The 18,701-nt window shown below is 43.4% G+C and overlaps 1 protein-coding gene across 2 annotated transcripts in view; it reads left to right on the top strand.

The window, feature by feature from the left end:
* The first annotated feature begins 6,397 nt into the window (after positions 1-6,397).
* Positions 6,398-18,701, top strand: part of SLC25A13 (solute carrier family 25 member 13) — a 107,277-nt gene continuing 94,973 nt past the window's right edge. Inside the window, exons 1-2 of one of the 2 annotated variants that reach the window (XM_081882080.1) lie at positions 6,425-6,510; positions 10,208-10,222. In XM_081882080.1, the coding sequence (XP_081738206.1) occupies positions 6,499-6,510; positions 10,208-10,222 (27 nt within the window). In that variant the 5' untranslated portion in view covers positions 6,425-6,498. Of the gene's footprint in view, positions 6,511-10,207; positions 10,223-18,701 lie in introns of both variants that reach the window. The other variant, XM_081882081.1, reaches the window with a different exon arrangement.

Below are 18,701 nucleotides of genomic sequence, written 5' to 3'. Positions count from 1 at the left end.
ACAAGGAAAAGATTTGAGCCTCTGGAGTTTTTGTCTTCCCCTGTTGTAAATTGGAAGGAAATAGATCTGGAAATCATTGGAAGACAATAAACACAATTGTGCTGTATCACATTTTTACAGTTGCTTTTCATAGCTGATTTGCTCTCAAGACATCATGCTTGCTTCTGATGCATGAAACCACAGAACCACAATCAGCTGATTTCATAATTTACTTCTTCCTGTCTCTCTGGATAGTCAAACTAAAAGAGGGGAGGAAAACCCCCAAAGCCCACCATTCCTAATTCAAACCACCTGTCCTAGATACATGGATACAGACGCTGTGGGTGTAACCGACTTCCATTAAAATCAATTGGCGATCGGCTGTTGACTTCTATGAGAGGCTGATTGCACCCTTTATCTTGGAAAAGTAGTCATGTTTTCTTAAATATGCAAACTTTGTGGCTTTCCCAACATCAACCTCAATTTTCATTAAGGCAATATATGGTCATTAGTGCACAACAAAATGACAAAACTAATCTTTTATTTACTTTGAGTATTACTCCGTAGGCAGACTAAACGATTTTATTTGTTCATTGTAATTCACTCTGTGATTTTCTATAACAAAAATACTTGTCTAGATATCAAGATACTTAATGGCTATGGAAAACAAATGGACAGATTGTTAGTCCAGATGAACTCAGTGGGACTTGCAATCACACAGTTAAGGCAGGGCTTGTCATCTGAGATTTTTAAATTACATGTATCAAATAAAAACTTTCAGATTAATTGGGGGACTGTTTTATTTGACCATTTTTTAAAAAAAAGATTAGTCAATTAATTGATTGAATATTGATTGTATAACTGTAGCCCTATTTTCTTTTTGTAATGTTTTAATCCAGTACTAATACTTATTTCTTCTTTTTTGGAGATCACTTGTGGCCGAGTCTTCCATGAACATGGTCTTAACAGTGAGTCTGTAAGTGACTGTGGAGGCTACTTCTGGATCCACACATCCTTCCACAGTGGGGACATAGGTTTCCAGGCGGGAGTTGATCACGGTGAGGGTTTGACGAACATGCCTTCCTCTTAGCATGTTTCTCCCTTTTGTCCCGAGTTTGAGTGTCTTCAAAGCCCATGACACCTTTGGTAAAGGCTGCTCTCCATTTGGAGAGCTCGCAGGTCAGTGTTTCCCAATTGCTGGTGTTTATACTACATTTTTTTAGATTTGCCCTGAGAGAGTCTTTAAACCTCTTTTGTTGACCACCAGCATTACACTTTCCATTTTATGTTGGTAGTACAATAGCTTTGTAAACAAGCATTTTGGTTTCCCTGAGAATATCCCGGTCCTCAAACACTCTGCGCTTGAATTGGGAGAAAGCTGCACCCGCAGAGTTCAGGCGATGCTGGATTTCGGCATCAATATCTTTCCTTGTGGAAAGATAACTGCCCAGGTAGGAGAAGTGATTGACACTTTCCAATGTTGCACCATTGAACTGGATTTGTGGTGCTGCAGAGGGGTTGTTTTGTGCTTGTTGATGCAGCACTTTGGTTTTTTGGGTGTTGAGCGACAGGCCAGCTCTTCATAAGCTTCTGGGAAGATATTTAGGATGGTTTGGAGGTCATCCTCTCAGTGTGCACACACTAGATGGTCATCAACATACTGAAGTTCTATGATGGAAGTTATGGTAACCTTACTCTTTGATTTCAGCCTATACAGGGATTGGTTTTGCTCTCTGCATTGTTCTTGAAGCTGTCGAGTGGTGAAAGTCATGTTCACTGTCACCTATGAAGGTTGAAAACCATTTGGGATATTGTTAGGAGATGGTGTGCAAAGATCCTTGCAAGAATTTTGCCGGCCACAGCTAATAAAGAGTTGCCTTGATAGTTTCTATAATCCGTTCTATCACCTTTTAAAAAGAGAGATTAATAATTTGGGCATCCCTAACGTCTGTTGGGATCTCTCTCCCCCAGATTTTTTCGATGAGCTTGTGAAGTTATGTAAGTTCAATTCCTCCCGCTTTGAAGACTTCAGCAGGTATCCCATCAGGTCCGTTGGCTTTGTTGTTTTTCAGTTGGTTAATAGCTGTACACAACTCTCCCAGATTTGGAGATACTGCAAGCTCATCTCTAATTTGTTTTTGTGGAATTTGTGAGTGGACCTCAGCAGCTATGGGGGAGTTGCAGTTAAGGAGTGGAGTTACAGTTAAGGTAGTGGAGTGGCCGGCCATACCTCTTAGGGCAGGCATAGGCAAACTTGGCCCTCCAGATGTTTTGGGACTGCAACTCTCATCATCCCTGACCACTGGTCCTGTTAGCTAGGGATGATGGGAGTTGTAGTCCCCAAGCATCTGGAGGACCGAGTTTGCTTATGCCTGTCTTAGGGGATAGATTCCAAAGTTGTGGTGCTATGTCAAAGAAACTAAAGTATAGGATTTTATTTTTTGTAACCAAGGCTGCAACCATATGCAGAATAAGTCCCATGTGGGAGTAAGTCCTACTGAATTCAAACAGATTTAGTTCTGAGGTCATGTACTGAGTTCATTTAAAGGACTGAACTGTAAATATTTAGTTATGCTTAGAGCAAACAACTGGAAGTCTCACTGATTTCACTGAGTCCATTCAAAGCATGACTAAACCTAGATTCAACCATACACCTCTATCCTGTTTATGTCTGAATGGAAATTATGGACATCAGATATGCAGTCTTTCTGGCACTCAGTGTTTCATTGGCTATTAGTTTAAAACAATTTTGATAGTATTTTCATTTCTCTTTTGTCATTGGCATCTTGCATTTATGCAAATCTTTTACCAGCTCAGAATAACAATGATTTAACTCAGGGGACAGAAATTGCTTAATGGTTGAATGCGATTAATCATGTACAAATGATTGAATAATATTTCCTCTCTCTTGATTGCTAAAATCCTACAGGGGGAAAAACCTCAATTCATTGTCTCTGGAGAGTTATTGATGGTCACTGACTAATTGTGGACAAAAAAATATTAGTAGTCCATTACAGTCTGATAAATATTCCAAGTATATATGACACATTTGAGTTGATATGTATTCTGAGCATGTACTCCAATAATTCTCTCATCAGAGCTGCCTTGTTACCCTAACGCTCTGCAGATACTGATAATTAATCAACTGCATCGAATCTTTACAGAGTAAACAAATCTGCCACATGTGAGGGATGATTATGTTTCGTGTAGTTGGGAAGATTTCCCCGCTTAATATATTCATGCCAAAGGCATCCTCAGTTGCAAAGTATTTTTGTCACTCATGGGGAAAAATTACTTTCTTTTTATTTAGAATAGATGTTCTCCGTGTGTTATAGGAAAACTCTCAACTGGTGTAAATTGGAATGGTGTCCTTGAAATCTGCAGACCTGTGCTGATTTAGGCCAGCTGAGGATCTAGCAAGCTGAATATTTATGGGACAGTTTGCAAAATGTAAGATTGTTAAACATATCTATTTTTGGTATTTTCTCTCTCTCTCCCCCCCCCTTTCCTTTCCCCTTTTTTTGCATTGTACTTGGGGATGATTGAAAAGGCTTTTTTCCCTTGACTAGAGGAAACTCATCTGAGGAAGATTATTTTCAAAGTAGTTTGACAGCCTTCGTACAAACTTGTTCCACAAGAACAGTTCCTCCTTAAGTGCCAAACTCTGCATGCATGCGTGTAAATCCAAGGACAATGTGGTGCTGACAGACTTCCTGAAAGAATTGTGGTGGAATCGGGGGGGGGGGCATTTGCATTATTCCATGTGGAGTGCAGACCCACATTGACAGACACTCTGGCATCATATAATACTGTGAAGTGCCGGCCCTACCATTAGGCAGGAAGCTGAATCGGGCAGCAGATTCTGGGGCAACTGCAATCCCCATCCCCATCCCCCTGAGTTGTCTAAGCCAGCCTGCTTTGCACCTCTTAAGCTAGCCAGCTTCCCTTAAGTACCCTGAGGAAGAAGGATGCTGTCCTGTTACCAGTGCTGAAGTAAGATTCAACTCTACCTGGAATCTTGTCTTTGCCTCAGGCAGCAAAATGTATTGGCCTGGCCTTTAGCCTATGTTTCACCTAATGCTACAAGTTATGTGGGTTTAAACATATTAAATTCAGTGGGTTTAATTCTGCCCTGGATATGGTTGCACAATGGCTGTTACAGGGAATCCTGCTTGTGCCAATGGAAGCTGCTCATTCTATTAGAGGCCACAGCACCACACATCAAGCTGTACTTTTCTGTATTCCAGAATACTCTGGGGCAAGTGGATGGAAAAAATGAATTAATCACAGTTTTAGGTTCAGACAGTTCAGTCTTTTGGCACAACCCTTATGCATGTTAACTCAGAAGTTAGTCTCATCAAGGTCAGTGGTAAGTGTGCATGGGATTGCAGCCACTGGTACAATTTTGAACATCAATGTTGGGACATCTGAAGTTATAAGAAATATGTAATTTCTCTAAGCATGTGCAGTGTCTTTTATATCCATAGCACTGAATGGATCCATCTGCCCTGATGGATAACCTTAGCCAAGAACAGAACAAGGGGAGTGTGACCTTGATGCAGCTTTTGGTATCATAGTCCATGGCATCTTTCAGGACCATTTCTGTGGGATGGGTTTGGAGGAACTTCTTCTTCTTTGGCGATCACTCATGACCAAGTAAGATTGTCTTCCATAAACAAGGTTTTAACAGTAAGTCTGTAAGCGACTGTGGTGGCCAATTCTGGATCCACACATCCTTCCACAATGGGGACATAGGTTTCCAGGTGGGCACTGATCACAGTGAGGGTTTGACGAACATGCCTTCCTCTTAGCACGTTTCTTCATTTCGCCCTGAGTTTGAGCGTCTTCAAAGCCCATGACACTTTTGGTAAAAGGCTGTTCTCCATTTGGAGCACTCACAGGCCAGTGTTTCCCAGTTGTTGGTGTTTATACTACATTTTTTAAAGATTTGCTTTGAGAGAGTCTTTAAACTTCTTTTGCTGACCACCAGCATTACGCTTTCCATTTCTAGGTTCGGAATAGAGTAGCTTTGGAAGACGATAATCAGGCATCTGCACAACATGACCAGTCCAACGAAAATGGAGAAACTATGTTACAGTGGTTCTAGTCTCATCTATGTAGCCAAGTCCAGAGGGCAGCATTGGGAGAACACTTTTGGCTCCCTAGCAGTTACACTATGGGGTGCTGCAGGGCACTATTTTATTCCCAATGATAGTGCTGCAGCCAGGGCTTAGGTGATGTGGGACAAGGTGCCATCAGTATACTGATGACACTCAACTCTATATCTCTGCAGCATCTGAATCAGGAGTAGCTGTGTGGGCCCAGCAGTAGTGGGATGAAGGAAAACAAGTCAAACTTAGATGATAACAAGATGGAGGCACTGTGAGCAAATGGTTCCCATGTCTGAGGAAGTGGCCATTTTCCTGACCTAGTCAGAGTTGCACCCCCCTGAAGGAGCAGGTACACAATCTGCAGGTGCTTATGGATCCAGTTTTGTGGAGGCCTTGGTAGCCTCAGTGGCTATGAGCAGCTTTGATTGGTTTCAGATGGCATGTGGTTGCTCCTGGCCTGAAAGAACTTGATCGCAGCAGTCCAGGTAGTAGGGACTTCATGACTGGATTACCGCAATACATCCCATGCAGGACTCCCCTCCTGCTTGGTCCAGAAACCGAAGCATGCTGCAGCACAATTGCTGACTGCAGGGATATTTGCACTGCCTGCCAATTAGTTACGGGGCCAAATTCAAGATATTGTTATTAGCATATAAACCCCTTAACAGCTCTGGACTATTTCACTTGAAGGACTGACTCTGATCACTGCCCACTCAACCACTTTGATTTGCAGAACCGGTCCCTTCCGTCTCAACCATTCCAAAATGCAGAGATCCAGAGATTCACGATCTCACGGCTCTTGAGGATTCCTCAACCTCACCTAGCGCCGGCAGGCATGCAGAACAGCTTTCGGGGCTTAACCCATGGCAACCACTGGAATCTGCGCCTGCTTTGAGGCTGCAATCCTATATACCACCCCCTTACCCGGGCACACATCCCATTCAAAGTTGATGGGCTTTACTTATGATAAGGCGCAGGCAGGAATACGCCACCCCCACCCGTATACATATGCAGCAGGCAGCATTTCCTCTCCACGGGATGAAGCTGCAGGAGGTTAAAGTACGAATTACCCAAAAATAGAATAAAAAATCATAAAGCCTCTCCATGCAGCGAGCTCCGGGATGGCTTTGCCCGCCGGAGCGGCTACATTTCACCTTATTGGCCGGACAAGGGACCACGGGGAGCCGGGGAGTCGACACGCGCCGCCCGGGCGGCCAGGCCGGAGGACACAGGCGGATCACGCGCGCCGCAGCGGGTTCCCGGGGGCCGCCGGCAGCCAATGGGCGGGCGGCGGCGGCGCTTCCTCTCTCCTGGTTGGTGCGTCTGCGAGGACGCCGCTCGCCGCTGCCGCTGCCGCCGCCTCCGCTCGGCTCGCCAGGGGGAAAGGGCCGGCTGCGCAAGGTAAAGCATGGCTGCCAAGGTAAGTCACGGAGCTCCGGCGGCGCGCGCAGAAGAGCGCGGGCTGCGGCGGCGGCTGCTGCTGCTGCTGCTTCTGCCCCGGTAGCCGCCGCGCCACTTGCTCCCCGGGCCTCCAGGCGGCTGCCGCTGGGAGGGGAGAAGCGGGGAGGCTGCCAGAGTTGACCTAGGGCCTGTCCTTGGCGCAGCTTGGCCCGCTTTCGGGGGTGAGGGGACATCCCTCCCCCTTCGGGGGAAGGGCCAAGCCGAGGCCAGCAGGTCGTGCTGCTTCCGGTAACCCCAAAGAGGAGGCGAGGCCTCAGGGAAGAGTCTTTTGGCTAGCATGCAGATGCACCAGCAAGCGCCTCCCCCCCCCCAAAAAAGGAGAGGTTCGGGGGCTGAGGGCTGCTCCTAAAAGCATAGCCCCCAGGCCCATTTTGCTCGCCCAGCGTCCCGTTTCCCAACAGGGGCCGGGCAGATGCTTCTAGGAACTCCAGCAGCAGGTTCCCTGCTGGCAGTGCCTCTCCTCTCTTGCTGCCTTCCCCGATATTCGTAGGTACACTGCCCTTGTGCATGGAGGTTCTGTTTCGTTGTCAAGCTCCAGAGCCATGGATGGAAGCTGGCCCTGTAGGAGCTGGAAGCTTGCTTCCCTCTGGCAGCGCTCATGGAGGTGTTGAAACTTCCTGTGCTGCAAGAATGCTCTGGGTGTGTTCAAAGACAGCTTTGTATGGTTGGTTCATTGGCACTTAACACTAGAAAGTGGGTCCTGGGGCTAAGGCCTAGCACAGTAAGTCTTGACTGGCAGCACTAGTTAGATAAACACTTGGTACCTGCCTTCAGTGCAGTGTTTGCTCCATAATTAGGATAAGCCTTGAGATTTCTGTAAAATGCCTCTGTGTTACAGTGAAGTGACTTTGAAGGCCCATTTCCACCTGCAGTCCTTTTCAGTTTGCAAATCACACTTACCTCAGAAACAGGACTTATTATTTACCAATATATAAATCCATTATGCACATTTATGGGAGCTATGCAATATAGCTTCGCAGTTTTCTTTTTTTAAAAAAAAAATACTGTCCTAGCTATAGTGCCTGTACAGTTTGGAGCATTGAGACCAACACAAAGGTCACATTTATGTAAGGACTTTGGTTTGAACAGTGATAGTCACCTGACTTTCATTGACAGTTTTCCAAGTTCAGATAGTTAAGAGGCTGAAGGCTGCCTGTCAGCCAGAAGGAGAAATGTCTTAAAGTTACCTTGAAAAACCAAACACAAACGTTCTGGCAAGATGGTGGCAGTTTGTGCAAAGCTACAATAGAATGCTAGGGAAATCCTATGCTTAAAGACGTCTTATATCTTCTGCAGCCGTACAAACCCTACAAACAGAATGGTGTTTGACTACGCTGAACATGCTGTGCATTATAGACAGCCAAACAAGCAGAATGAATGAGTGAATTAAATCAAAGGCCTTGCATCACTTCGTAGCCCATTCACACATATAAACGATACATGCAAATCGTCATTCACACAATATACCATAGACAGAAGTTCTCTACAGTTCAGGACATGTTCAGCTGCTGTCCATCAAGCATATTCTAAGCAAAAATAGAGAAATCTTAAGTTCATACTTGAACCACACCTTGTTCTCATGTAAATGTAGTTAGAACCCTAGTTAACAAACAATTTTAAGTTTTCCAGAAGCAGTTATGTGAGTGCTTAAAAAGAATATTTAAACATTTTTTTAAAAAAGTAAAAGGTTGCTAGCACTGTTTTTGGCAATTGCTGACAAACATCTGCCTATTAAACCACATTAAAGCCATCCCTGTTCAGAACCCTGATCCTTAATGTTGTCATAGCTGCCTGTGGTGCTATGATAAAGTGATCACACCCTAAGAGAAGCCACTGTGTTGTATTGATTATAGCCTGCTTATGGGTGTAGAGCAGCCTTCTCCACTGTTATTCTCCAGATGTTTTGGACTTCAACTCCCATCAGCCCCAGCCAGCTCCCAGGTTGGAGAAGGCTGGTGAACAGGTTTCAAAGCCAAAACCCTAATCAATGCTATGTGGAGGTACGTCCTGTTGAATGCAGTAGACTTGCTTCAAGTTTAGCAAGTTTAAGGGTGTGGATCGGCTTGCAGAGCAAAAGTTTGGGGTAAGACTTGAAACAGAAGTATTTAGTTTGAGAGATGGGCAATTTGTTCAGTACAGAGGAGCTTCCTTCAGTCTTGTCGTGGAAAACCAAACAGTCTAAAGGCTGAAAGGGATACCGAGGAACAGTCCCTTACAACCATCTACTCTGACACATTTGCTCTAGTTGCCTTTGGTAGATTGACAAGACAGGTTATCCTTCATAGGAATGCTTCATGTTACAACATGCCTGGAGGAATATGTGGTAGAAACGCTCTCAGTAGATGTTTATATCAAAGCATGTTTATTTTGCATTGCATATAGTGATTTGATTGCAGGAAAACAGTATACAAATGCGCGAGGAAGCCTTGGTTGACTGTAGCTCCTCACCATAGTTGTACACAGTGAACAGTACATATGCTGTGGGACTATCAAAATTATGTGGACTTAAAATCGTGAACATTATCAGCTTGGAATGCTTTCCTTTCCTTAAGATGCTATCTAAACCTTATGCACTTCTGGCATTAAGTCAAACACAGTTGCCATTCCGAGTTCCAGTGCTAGGCTTGTAGCTTTGTGCTGTAGAGATGTAGGGTAGAGTGAAGCCCCTCTTTGAATCTGTAGAGCTTCCTGGACACGTGCAGTTTTCAATTTCAGTACTGCAAGTTCAGGCTGCGTATCATCCTAGTCTTTTCTTAGCTCCATGTTTTCCCCTTCCATCACAAATTCTAGAAACTTTGGAATGAAAGCTAAGCTTTTCTATGTTCTTGGAAGAGCGTTCTGACTTCTCTCTTAAATGCAAAGCATGTGTGTTTTTAAATGGGCCCTGGACAATCGACATGCTTACAGGTGACATGGTATATAGTGTTTTCTAAACATAGCATTCCATAGAGATCTGAATTATTTCTTAGTATGTATAGGCGCTGGGGGGGGGGGGGAGAGGAAAGGAAGGCAGTGTTTTCCTTGCAAAAGGGTCAGAGGTTTAATGAACTGAAGTGTTAAATTATGGTGGAAGTTGCAGAAGGATGCTGAAATAAGTAGAGTCAGATTGTAGTACAGCATAGCAGGAGTTTGATCCTGCATGCAAACTGCTAGAGGGGCTGCCTAATTTATTACATTTATTTAATATGTGGTCCCAGGATGGATTACGTGGACCTCAGTACTGTACAATAAAATATGCAATACATAAGCATTACTAGAGTATAAATTAAACTGTAGCAACAGCCGTCAGAAATGGCAAAAACACTACAATGAAAGGCATAGTCTGATCTCATCTTCCACCACCAGCAGTCTGTGCAAAAAGGGTGCATCTTGACCACACATCATGGGCCAGGATTTTTGTTGGGGGGAGCAGAACCTCAATTAGCTATGTATTTTTATTGATGGGGGGGGGCAGCTGCCCCTCCCTGCCCGACTCCCGGCTACATCCATGCCAGACATCAAAATTTGTACAGTGTTATATATTGGAGGGGAGAGCATTCCCTAACCTGGGGGCCACCACACCAAAGCTCAAATGTGTGCCTAAGGTTCAGGCTGAGTTGTGTGAAAATACTCTTCTGATCTAGCCCAATAATGTTCCGTTTGATTTTTCTCTTCAGCCAAACAATGGATTGGTGAGTCGAGGGTATTTTTCTGAGTCGTTGATATATTTTTTTTTCTGCATTTGCCTGATACCTGTCCTGTGCCAGCATCCTGCATGACAGCTTTTTAAAATTAATTTTATTCATTTTTGTATACCCTCAAACTCATGCACCCTTTTGTATCCTGTTGCATTGTTCTTTAAATGATGTGTTTAAGGTTTTCAGGTTGTTTTCTCCCCCCTCCCTTGCAAAAGAACACAACCCACTTTGATGCATAGGGTATTTGAGAGTGAATAGGACTTAAAAATAGTAATAATTGCAGTATGCTAATATAAGTATTCTTTTTTATGGCCTAGTACAGAAAGATTGGATCAGGCTGCAGGTCCTAACCCACCAGTTGAAAACCACTGCACAGACTTGTAAAGTTAACTAGCCTGCAAAAAAACAAAGTACTTGCCTGTTAAGGGGCAATTAGCCTGTGTTTCAGGCAGTTTGCAGAGGATGGACTCCTCTTTCTCCAACCTGCACGGAAGAATGTGCATGGTATCCCAGTAATACCAAAAAAGCCTGGCTGGGGCCAAGATTGGCTACATTTTAGTCCTGTGTTAAAACCTGGCTTTTTACTCAGGCGTTTGGACCATGTTGAGTGTTTGGCCTGCTTGTGCTGTTGGTTGGTATTGCATATTTTAAGATTCCATGCCAAATATTATTAATAGATTGTTATGTTTTATGGTTTTAGGTGTTCCCAAGAATGGTTTTATTGTTGTTTTCTGCTCCCCGATCAACTGATAAATATATATAGTGGATTAGAAGTGTTTTAATTAAATACTAGCCTCTTAGGTAAAGGTAAAGGGACCCCTGACCATTAGGTCCAGTCGTGACCGACTCTGGGGTTGCGGCTCTCATCTCGCTTTATTGGCCGAGGGAGCCGGCGTACAGCTTCCAGGTCATGACTAAGCCGCTTCTGGCAAACCAGAGCAGCGCACAGAAACAACGTTTACCTTCCCGCCGGAGCAGTACCTATTTATCTACTTGCACTTTGCTGTGCTTTCGAACTGCTAGGTTGGCAGGAGCAGGCACTGAGCCACGGGAGCTCACCCCGTTGCGGGGATTCGAACCGCCGACCTTCTGATCGGCAAGTCCTAGGCTCTGTGGTTTAACCCACAGCGCCACCTGCATCCCTCCTAGCCTCTTAGCTTGCCAGTAAAATAATAACGCCAAACGCACTGATGGTAGAGACTTGTGTCTCCCCTTGCCACCAGTGTTTCTATCCTTGTTTCGGAAGCAGAGACTTTATCAGTTCATCTGTAGCTAGCATGGAAACTAAATGAGTTGGCAGCCTCCTCCATCAGCTCTCTCACTTGCATAGAATTCCTGGTCACCTGTGGCAATCAGGCAAGTTTTTGAATGCAAGGATGGTTTTGCACAAAGTCCAGCGAAACGAATAGGAGTTACATTCTGCTCTGACCAGCTTCCTCGGAGGAAAGGAGAGAGTAAAAGCCGGGTGCAGCTGTGGTGTGTCATTTATAGCACAGGCACTGTGCAGGAGAATTTCCTTGTTAATTGCGTCCTTAATCCTCCAGATTAAGCGAGACATTCCAAAACTGTGCTGTATTTACTGGTATACTGGATGCTAAAAACATATATCCCTCTTTTATCCAAATACAAACTCAAGGCAACTTGACAACAATTTAAGAACAAAACAAATACAGGAAAAAGTAGTAGATAACAAAAAACACAAACTGTATTTTGGAAATGCCTGCTGAAACAAAGACTGCATATACACCATAGATCTAAGGCGCATTTAAACCTCAGTCCCGGAGAATCATCGTAACTGTAGCTTGTTATGGCTGCTGGGAATTGTAGCTCTGCGATGGGTAAACTACAGTTTCCAGGATCCTTTATGGGGGGGTGGGGAAGAAAAGGGAATGTGCTTTAAATGTGTACACAACCAAACCCATCTTAAGAGAGCAGTTTTAAAAAGTGAGCTGTGAAAAGGCCAGGCACATTTCTAGGAAGATTCCACCACCATATAGACCTTTTCAGTTGTTCCCAGCAGTTGAACGCTTATGAGAAGGAGGCAAGGGGAAGCAAAAAGAGCAGAGTTCTCAAGCAGAGATCTTAAACTAGTTCATATGGTAGAGTCATGGAATTTTTAAGAGTTGGAAGGGACTTTTGAGGTTATCCAAGCTAACCCCTTGCTCAGTGCAGGAGGCAACTGCAGCATCCCTGGCCGATGACCATCCAGCCTCTGCCTGAATACCTCCTGTGAAGGAGAGCCCACCACTTCCTGATTATAAGTTTGTGAAACCTGTCCCATTAAGTACTCAGAATGCTTTGTGCGGAAGGTACACCAAAGGCATGTACATCACAGTGAACCTTTGTTTTTATACCATTGACCTGCACAGATTATGATGGTACATTTCAAAAATTTACAACTTGCTGGACAACAGAGGCTGTTAAGGGGTAGAGAAGGAGGAGGAGGAGGAGGAAGAAGAAGAAGAAGAAGAAGAGAGGGAACTTGCCAGCTCTTTTTGCACATTGAGCTGGCTCTAAAACAGAGATCTGAGAGCACAGCTGCATGTTCTCCACTGTGCTTGTGGAACGTTCTCAGACTAAAAATGTGAACTTTCTGCTAACACCCAAGTTCCTGTCCTCTGGGTAATAGTCTTGTTTTGTGAGTTAATGCTACTGTTCATATAACGATCCTGATTTGGGCCACGGTACAAAATTCACAATAACAGATCCAGCGATGTGGTGACTAAGAATAGATTTATGCACCTGACTTTTTCCTATCACACTGTGATTCCAAGAACACATTGTGAAAAGAATGACACGCCAAAATGCTTGTTTTTATAGCTGATAAGACCTGCTGTGCTACCTCTGAAAAGCCTTGACTTGTGTGTGAATATATAGCATTGGCTACTAAGTAAGTAATTCTTTTTCTTCCAGCTTTGGGTAGGAATTCTTAGTACTTTTTATTAATTTGTTTATCATGCACAGAACAGGAAAATGATGGGGCTGCTTCACAGATTATGTGACAGGGAGCTATGGCTCATGTCATTTCCTAGCAGTGTTAACACTGTAGCTTGAACACTTGACTCATGCATGTATATATTGTTCTTCTGTGTATATATCAAATATGATACACAAGTCATAATCACACCTACCAGTTAAGGAAAATGTGTGATGCATGATTGTGTGAAGATTTCAGCCCTGAGTCCTGTGAGGGGGGGAAAGGCAGGATATAAATTAATAATAATGTCAAAGAAAAGATGCTCTGTAACACAGATAAATGTACCGTATTTTTCGCTCTTATAACACGCACCCGACCATAACACGCACATAGTTTTTAGAGGAGGAAAATCTGTAGGCATGCCACCCGTAGGCATTCCCTCCATAACACGCACAGACATTCCCCTTACTTTCTAGGAGGAAAAAAGTGAGTGTTATGGTGCAAAAAATACGGTATTTCAATAGGTGTTCAACAACCAGCCATTTGCACGGAATTGACGCTTCTCATTGATAGTGTCCACCCTCTGGAATGCCATCGCTTAGTTAATTTTTGAGATGGCAATAGTAGCAACCTTTGAACATGTCTTCACTTCCTGTGACCCAAACTTTCCTGGACACTGAGGAAATTTTATTCCTGTGTTTGTTACACTTCCCAGTTTCATTTGTGAGATACAGCCGTATTTGGTTTGTACCTAGTTTTTAAAATATTTTATCAGAGGTTGTTTTAATTTATATGTAAACAGAGAGTTTTTTATTGTATTAAACCATATATAACTTTTAAAAAATAAGTAGATAAAAGCTGATGCCGTCTTGCTTTGGTGTAAGCCAGTCTTCTGTTCCAACTGGATTAATTCTCAGTCTTGGAGGTTGGCTGGCGCAAGAGCACACATAAAGGTTCACTGCAACCTCAGGTCTAAAACAAAATAGAACCAAGCAGTAATAAAGAGAGCCCCCAAACAAGGTCCAGGTGAAGCTCCTATGTTCAGCATAGGAGAGTAGCTCTGTATCAGACATAATCCAAAGGCAGAATCCTAAGGCTGAGGTGTAGAGGTCAACAGCTAGGAAGATCAGGATAAATGCAAATCAGGTTGCCAGAGTAAGAAGCATAAACGTATATTAGTTCTAGTAACTATCATATCTCAGTGTAACAACAAGAACAACTGATTTATATGCTGCCCATCTGAATGGGTTGCCCTTGCCACTCTAGGCGGCTTCCAACATCAAACACAGTACAACAGGGGTCAGCAAACTTTTTTAGCAGGGGGCCGGTCCACTGTCCCTCAGACCTTGTGGGGGTCCGGACTATATTTTGAAGGGAAAAAAATGAACGAATTCCTATGTCCCACAAATAACCCAGAGATGCATTTTAAGTAAAAGCACACATTCTACTCATGTAAAAACACGCTGATTCCTGGACCGTCTGTGGGCCAGATTTAGAAGGCGATTGGGCCGGATCTGGCCCCTGGGCCTTAGTTTGCCTACCCATGCAGTACAACATCAAACATTAAAAACTTCCCTATACATGTGGTTTATAAGACTGGCTTCCCACACTCTCCCCCAAATCATCTGCTTCATGAGCTACCTCTCCAGGAACCCCTTACTGTTGAGGAGTTATTTCCAAGGAGCACTTTACTCTTGAGTAGCACGGTGACTTTGGGCTTTCAGGTGTATTCCCCTTTATTGACCTGCTGCTGCTGCTGCTGCTTTCAAGGTCTGAGGATGACTTAACCTCCTCCTCTGCTTCAGACAGAGAGACCTCTCCAAGAGTTCTTGAGCGTCACCCCATGGAGGCCAGTCTGGCAAGGTCTCTCTCCAGCTCCCTGCATACCATGGGCTTCAGGATTAGTGCTGTAGATCTTTGACCTGCAGATTCCAATGTGTTTTCTGAATGCATCCTCCCAGGCAAGCACTGTTGTCTTATGCTGCTAATATCACATCTGGGATAGTCTAGAACAGGGATGGGGAACCTTTGGACCTCCAGATGTTTTTTTACTCAGGCCTGGTCAGGGATGATGGGCCATGTAGTCCAGCAACATCTGAGGGCTCCCTGTCCCTGTTCAGAGCACATGATAAGCCTTTGTGCTCCTTGCTGGGAACCCAGGCTCTAAAACGGGAGCATTGTTCTCTTGTACTGCTGCAAGGGAATGCTTACTATGTCCTGAGCATTGGGGCATCGAAGAGTGCTAGGCCTGCCCCTGCCTCACAATAGAATTTCACTTGGATAATTACATTATCTTGCATTATAGCAAGAGACCTAATTGGCTTGGGCCATGATCTGCAGGTCTCTGAGTAGCATAATGCCTAATCCTGTCCAGGTGCTGGAGTTCGTTGCAGATTAAGCGTCAGAGATTAATCACTTAACATTGCAGGCCTCAAGAGACACTGATTATTTTTTTTTAAAAGGGACACTATAATAACCTTTTATTTTGGCAGAAGTAATTCAGTATAAATAGTGTTGGGGGGGGGGAATCCTTGCCAAAAAGCAATTGAACATGGTGTGCAGATTTTGTGACAAATTTTAGGGCGTTTTTAAAAGTTCGGTGTGGTAAAATGAGTATATTATGTGACTATAAAAAACACCAAAACCCTGTTATCCTGTGGAGGTTGGTTGATTTGGAAGAATGAGGTCTTGACCCACCAACCTCACTCTGCCCTCAGCCACCTGTCTGTTTTGTTATTTATAATTTATAACCCACTTGGGGCTTGTCCAAACTTCCTCTTGTGCCTAGAGAGCAGTTTTCGATTTCCCCCACTTCTCTTCAGTGCTAAATCACAGCAAACGTCAATCCGTGCTTTGGTTCAGCAGTAAAGATTGGATATTCCCAGGGGAAAGCGGTGGGATAAGTGGAAGTCTGGATGAGCCCTTAATCTCAGTGTTGTTGCCCCTCGTAGAACTCGGCAGGGCGTAAGATGGCGACTAAATAGTCTGCCGTTGACTCTGGCTTCACTTACCAATCCCAATGCAAGAAGCGTGATCGGAGAACAAGGATTCATTTAAGCCAGCCAAAAACATTCAAGGAGGATGCAAAGCTGGGCTTTTGAGAAGGGTGGCTCAGGCGGGTGTGTGGCCTGGGGGGAAAGTCCTGAGGACTACCTAGAGAGGCCTGAAGGGGCCTGAGGCTCCCCATTTCTGAAGTAGCTGGTGATGTGGAGACCCTGGAGAGCTGCCTCCTATCAGATTAGCCCATATTGGGCTAAACAAATAGTCAGGGCCAGCTGGTGTAAGGCATCTTATTGTATTCCTATATTCCATTAGAAACACCGCAACGACTTCAAGATAATGTGTTTAGTAATGTAGTGTTGGGACGGTGTTTTCAAGGCAAAGAAATGCAATTTAAATTTCTTCTGTATACTTTGCAAAGTATCCAATCCATCTCAGCCATTTCCTGCAATATCAAGCTGCCCTGGTAGAAGCAGTTTATTTTGGAATAAAAGAAATTGAAACTGTAGCTTTGTTAAGACACTAAGAAGAATGCTGCCGGTACAATTTTCATAACATTTTAAAATAATCCCATGCTTTTTACATGCTTTTAGAAGCACGCAGCTGAGTCCTATACTTTACCAAAAATGTTACTCTGGCCTGCATAAATGGTGGTGAAGTAGGATAATATTGCTCATAAGAAGTAGGCAGCTGGCATTTTCCTTTTTAAAAAAGAAAACAAGAAAATAACACTTGGAAGTGGAGGTGGACATGTAAAAAGGATGAATTTTTGAGAAGATATACAAAGGAGAAAAATGGATTATTTCGACTGCCTGAGTAGTGTCCGTTTAAGTGACGACTGACAAGTAGATTATAAATCTTGGAAGAGGTTTAGCTGTTGCACTTGCTCACAGGGATGAGAAACATTTGTCCAGATTTGATAACCAGGTTCATTTATACTGGAACTTTAAACGTGCTTTATTTGGAAAGGAGAAGTAGAACACTTTTTGCCCATGACTGAGTCCAACCTGAAAGGTTTTCACATCACAAGACAGGAAGCTCAGATCACAACTCCCATTTCATTTAAATCTGTTTTTGCTGTTATTTTTGGTGGTGTGTCCTTAACATGTCATTGGTTGGCTTATTTACATGCTAAAGTGTGGACTGGTTTTGGTAACAGAGTTTAGCCAACTTTTATAAACAAATTTTACAGTTTGATTTACCTTTGTTAGTTTCCCAGTTGGCTACATACAGTGGTGCCCCGCAAGACGAATGCCTCGCAAGACGGAAAACTCGCTAGATGAAAGAGTTTTCCGTTTTGGAGGTGCTTCGCAAAACGAATTTCCTATGGGCTTGCTTCGCAAGACGAAAATGTATTGCGAGTTCCTGCGGTTTTTCCCCCCTCCCCCCCTTTTTCTAAGCCGCTAAGCCGCTTATCCGATAAGCCGCTAAAAGCCGCTAAACCGCACTAATCCGCTAATCTGTCAATGGGCTTGCTTTGCAAGACGAAAAAACTGCTAGACGAAGAGACTTGCGGAACGGATTCTTTTCGTCTTGCGAGGCACCACTGTACTCCTATAACATCTAAGCAGCTCAGAGTACATTTTTCCTCCACCACCAAACTGAGAGGAGGAGGAAGATTTGATTAACTTCCATTGTGAATATCACTTAGTGTTTCCTTAATCCTTTCGTAATTTTATTTGCATGCCACCTTTCCACACACAAAGTGACACAAACATTCTCAAAGTGGTTTTCAACAAAGAGAACAGCAGTACACCTGAAAATCAGCAACACGATAACAATAACAATAACAATAATTGGAATACTAAAACAACAACATAATCTCTCTCTCTCTCTCTCTCTCTCTCTCTCTCTCTCTCACACACACACATTTATAGTATTGAAATGTTATTTTTTGTAACAACATTAGATTAGCAGCAACATTAATGAGAAATCTGCAATTGTAAAATGCATTTTGTGTCTCGAACCTCAGTCAAACGTGGCAGAATGTCTGAAAGCCATTTGAAATGATTACTACAAGTAGGAATTATTTGCCTAGTCCCAGCATGCTGCACAACCTAAATTCAATTTTGGTTTTCACAACTGAGATGTACTGAATTTTGAATAATTTGCACCTTTCCATTAATGTAGTCATTTGTCACTGACATTAAGTCAGGCTGCTTGTCAGTTCACTATTTTATAGTACAATCTGCCATGGCATGTCAGCTTAGATAGAAGGCATCTTTTAGTGATTGTGAATTAGTCCCTTGTTGATATGAAGTAAATTTTCTTGTTTCAGAGATAAACATAATGATAATTGGATTTCCATTTGACCATTATTGGTAGTTTGATGCCCAGTATAACAATTTCCTGCATATTTGGTTTTCCATGAGAGTGCAACATAACTTCTGCTAAATATTAGGATTGCAGTTACTATGCTTAGGAATACTGCTGTGTATATCTGCTGATGTTTCTCTCTTGTGCTTGGACCTAGCTAGTGCTATTTTGGCTATGAAAGCATTCTCACTCAGAGAAGCAAGTTGATTGTTAGTATATAGGATTATACTTACATTTCTA

The sequence above is a fragment of the Podarcis erhardii genome (assembly GCF_964252035.2).
Source record: "Podarcis erhardii genome assembly, chromosome: 12".
NCBI classification, from domain to species: domain Eukaryota; kingdom Metazoa; phylum Chordata; class Lepidosauria; order Squamata; family Lacertidae; genus Podarcis; species Podarcis erhardii.
The sequence above is the reverse complement of the archived record's forward strand: the minus strand, read 5'-3'. Positions and strand labels throughout refer to the sequence as shown.